General features: G+C 60.3%; 1 protein-coding gene across 1 annotated transcript in view; it reads right to left on the minus strand.

Annotated features, from left to right (window-relative positions):
- Positions 1 to 292: 292 nt before the first annotated feature.
- The window catches only part of LOC133362947 (protein KRI1 homolog), a 25,295-nt gene continuing 24,953 nt past the window's right edge, over positions 293 to 634 (minus strand). The window contains exon 6 of the mRNA XM_061581925.1: positions 293 to 470. Within this exon, the coding sequence (XP_061437909.1) occupies positions 293 to 470 (178 nt within the window). The remainder of the gene's footprint in view (positions 471 to 634) is intronic.

Raw genomic sequence — 634 nt, forward strand, 5'->3', positions numbered from 1 at the left:
GAGTGGGTGAGTGAGTGGGTGAGTGGGTGAGTGAGTGGGTGAGTGAGTGGGTGAGTGAGCAGGTGAGTGAGTGGGTGAGTGAGTGGGTGAGTGAGTGGGTGAGTGAGCAGGTGAGTGAGTGGGTGAGTGAGTGGGTGAGTGTGTGGGTGAGTGAGTGGGTGAGTGAGCAGGTGAGTGAGTGGGTGAGTGAGCGGGTGAGTGAGTGGGTGAGTGAGTGGGTGAGTGAGTGGGTGAGTGAGTGGGTGAGTGAGCAGGTGAGTGAGTGGGTGAGTGAGTGGGTGAGTGTCCGCGCTCAGAAGAAAGTGAGCTGCTTGTCAGCAGGCACGCCGTAGGTCTCCTTGTGCTTCTCGAAGAGCGCCGTGAGCCGCTCCAGGTACCGCTCGTGCAGCCGCGTGATGTCGTCGGCGCTCGGACTCGGGGTCAGCTCCACGGCGATCGGCTCCCCCACTAGCAGAATGTTGGGGCAAGTGCTGTTAGCGAGGAGCACCTTTGAAGGCCGGCACTGTGACACACGAGGGGAAGGATGGCCAGCACCACACTGTAGTGTGGTAGTGCAGTGTGTAGTGTCGTACGGTGTGGTAGTGCGGTGTGGCTGACGGTGCAGTGTGGTAGTGCAGTGTCGTACGGTGTGGTA

Source organism: Lethenteron reissneri, unplaced genomic scaffold (assembly GCF_015708825.2).
Source record: "Lethenteron reissneri isolate LAM-NWPU_2019-01 unplaced genomic scaffold, ASM1570882v1 scaffold_1638, whole genome shotgun sequence".
Lineage (NCBI taxonomy): Eukaryota > Metazoa > Chordata > Hyperoartia > Petromyzontiformes > Petromyzontidae > Lethenteron > Lethenteron reissneri.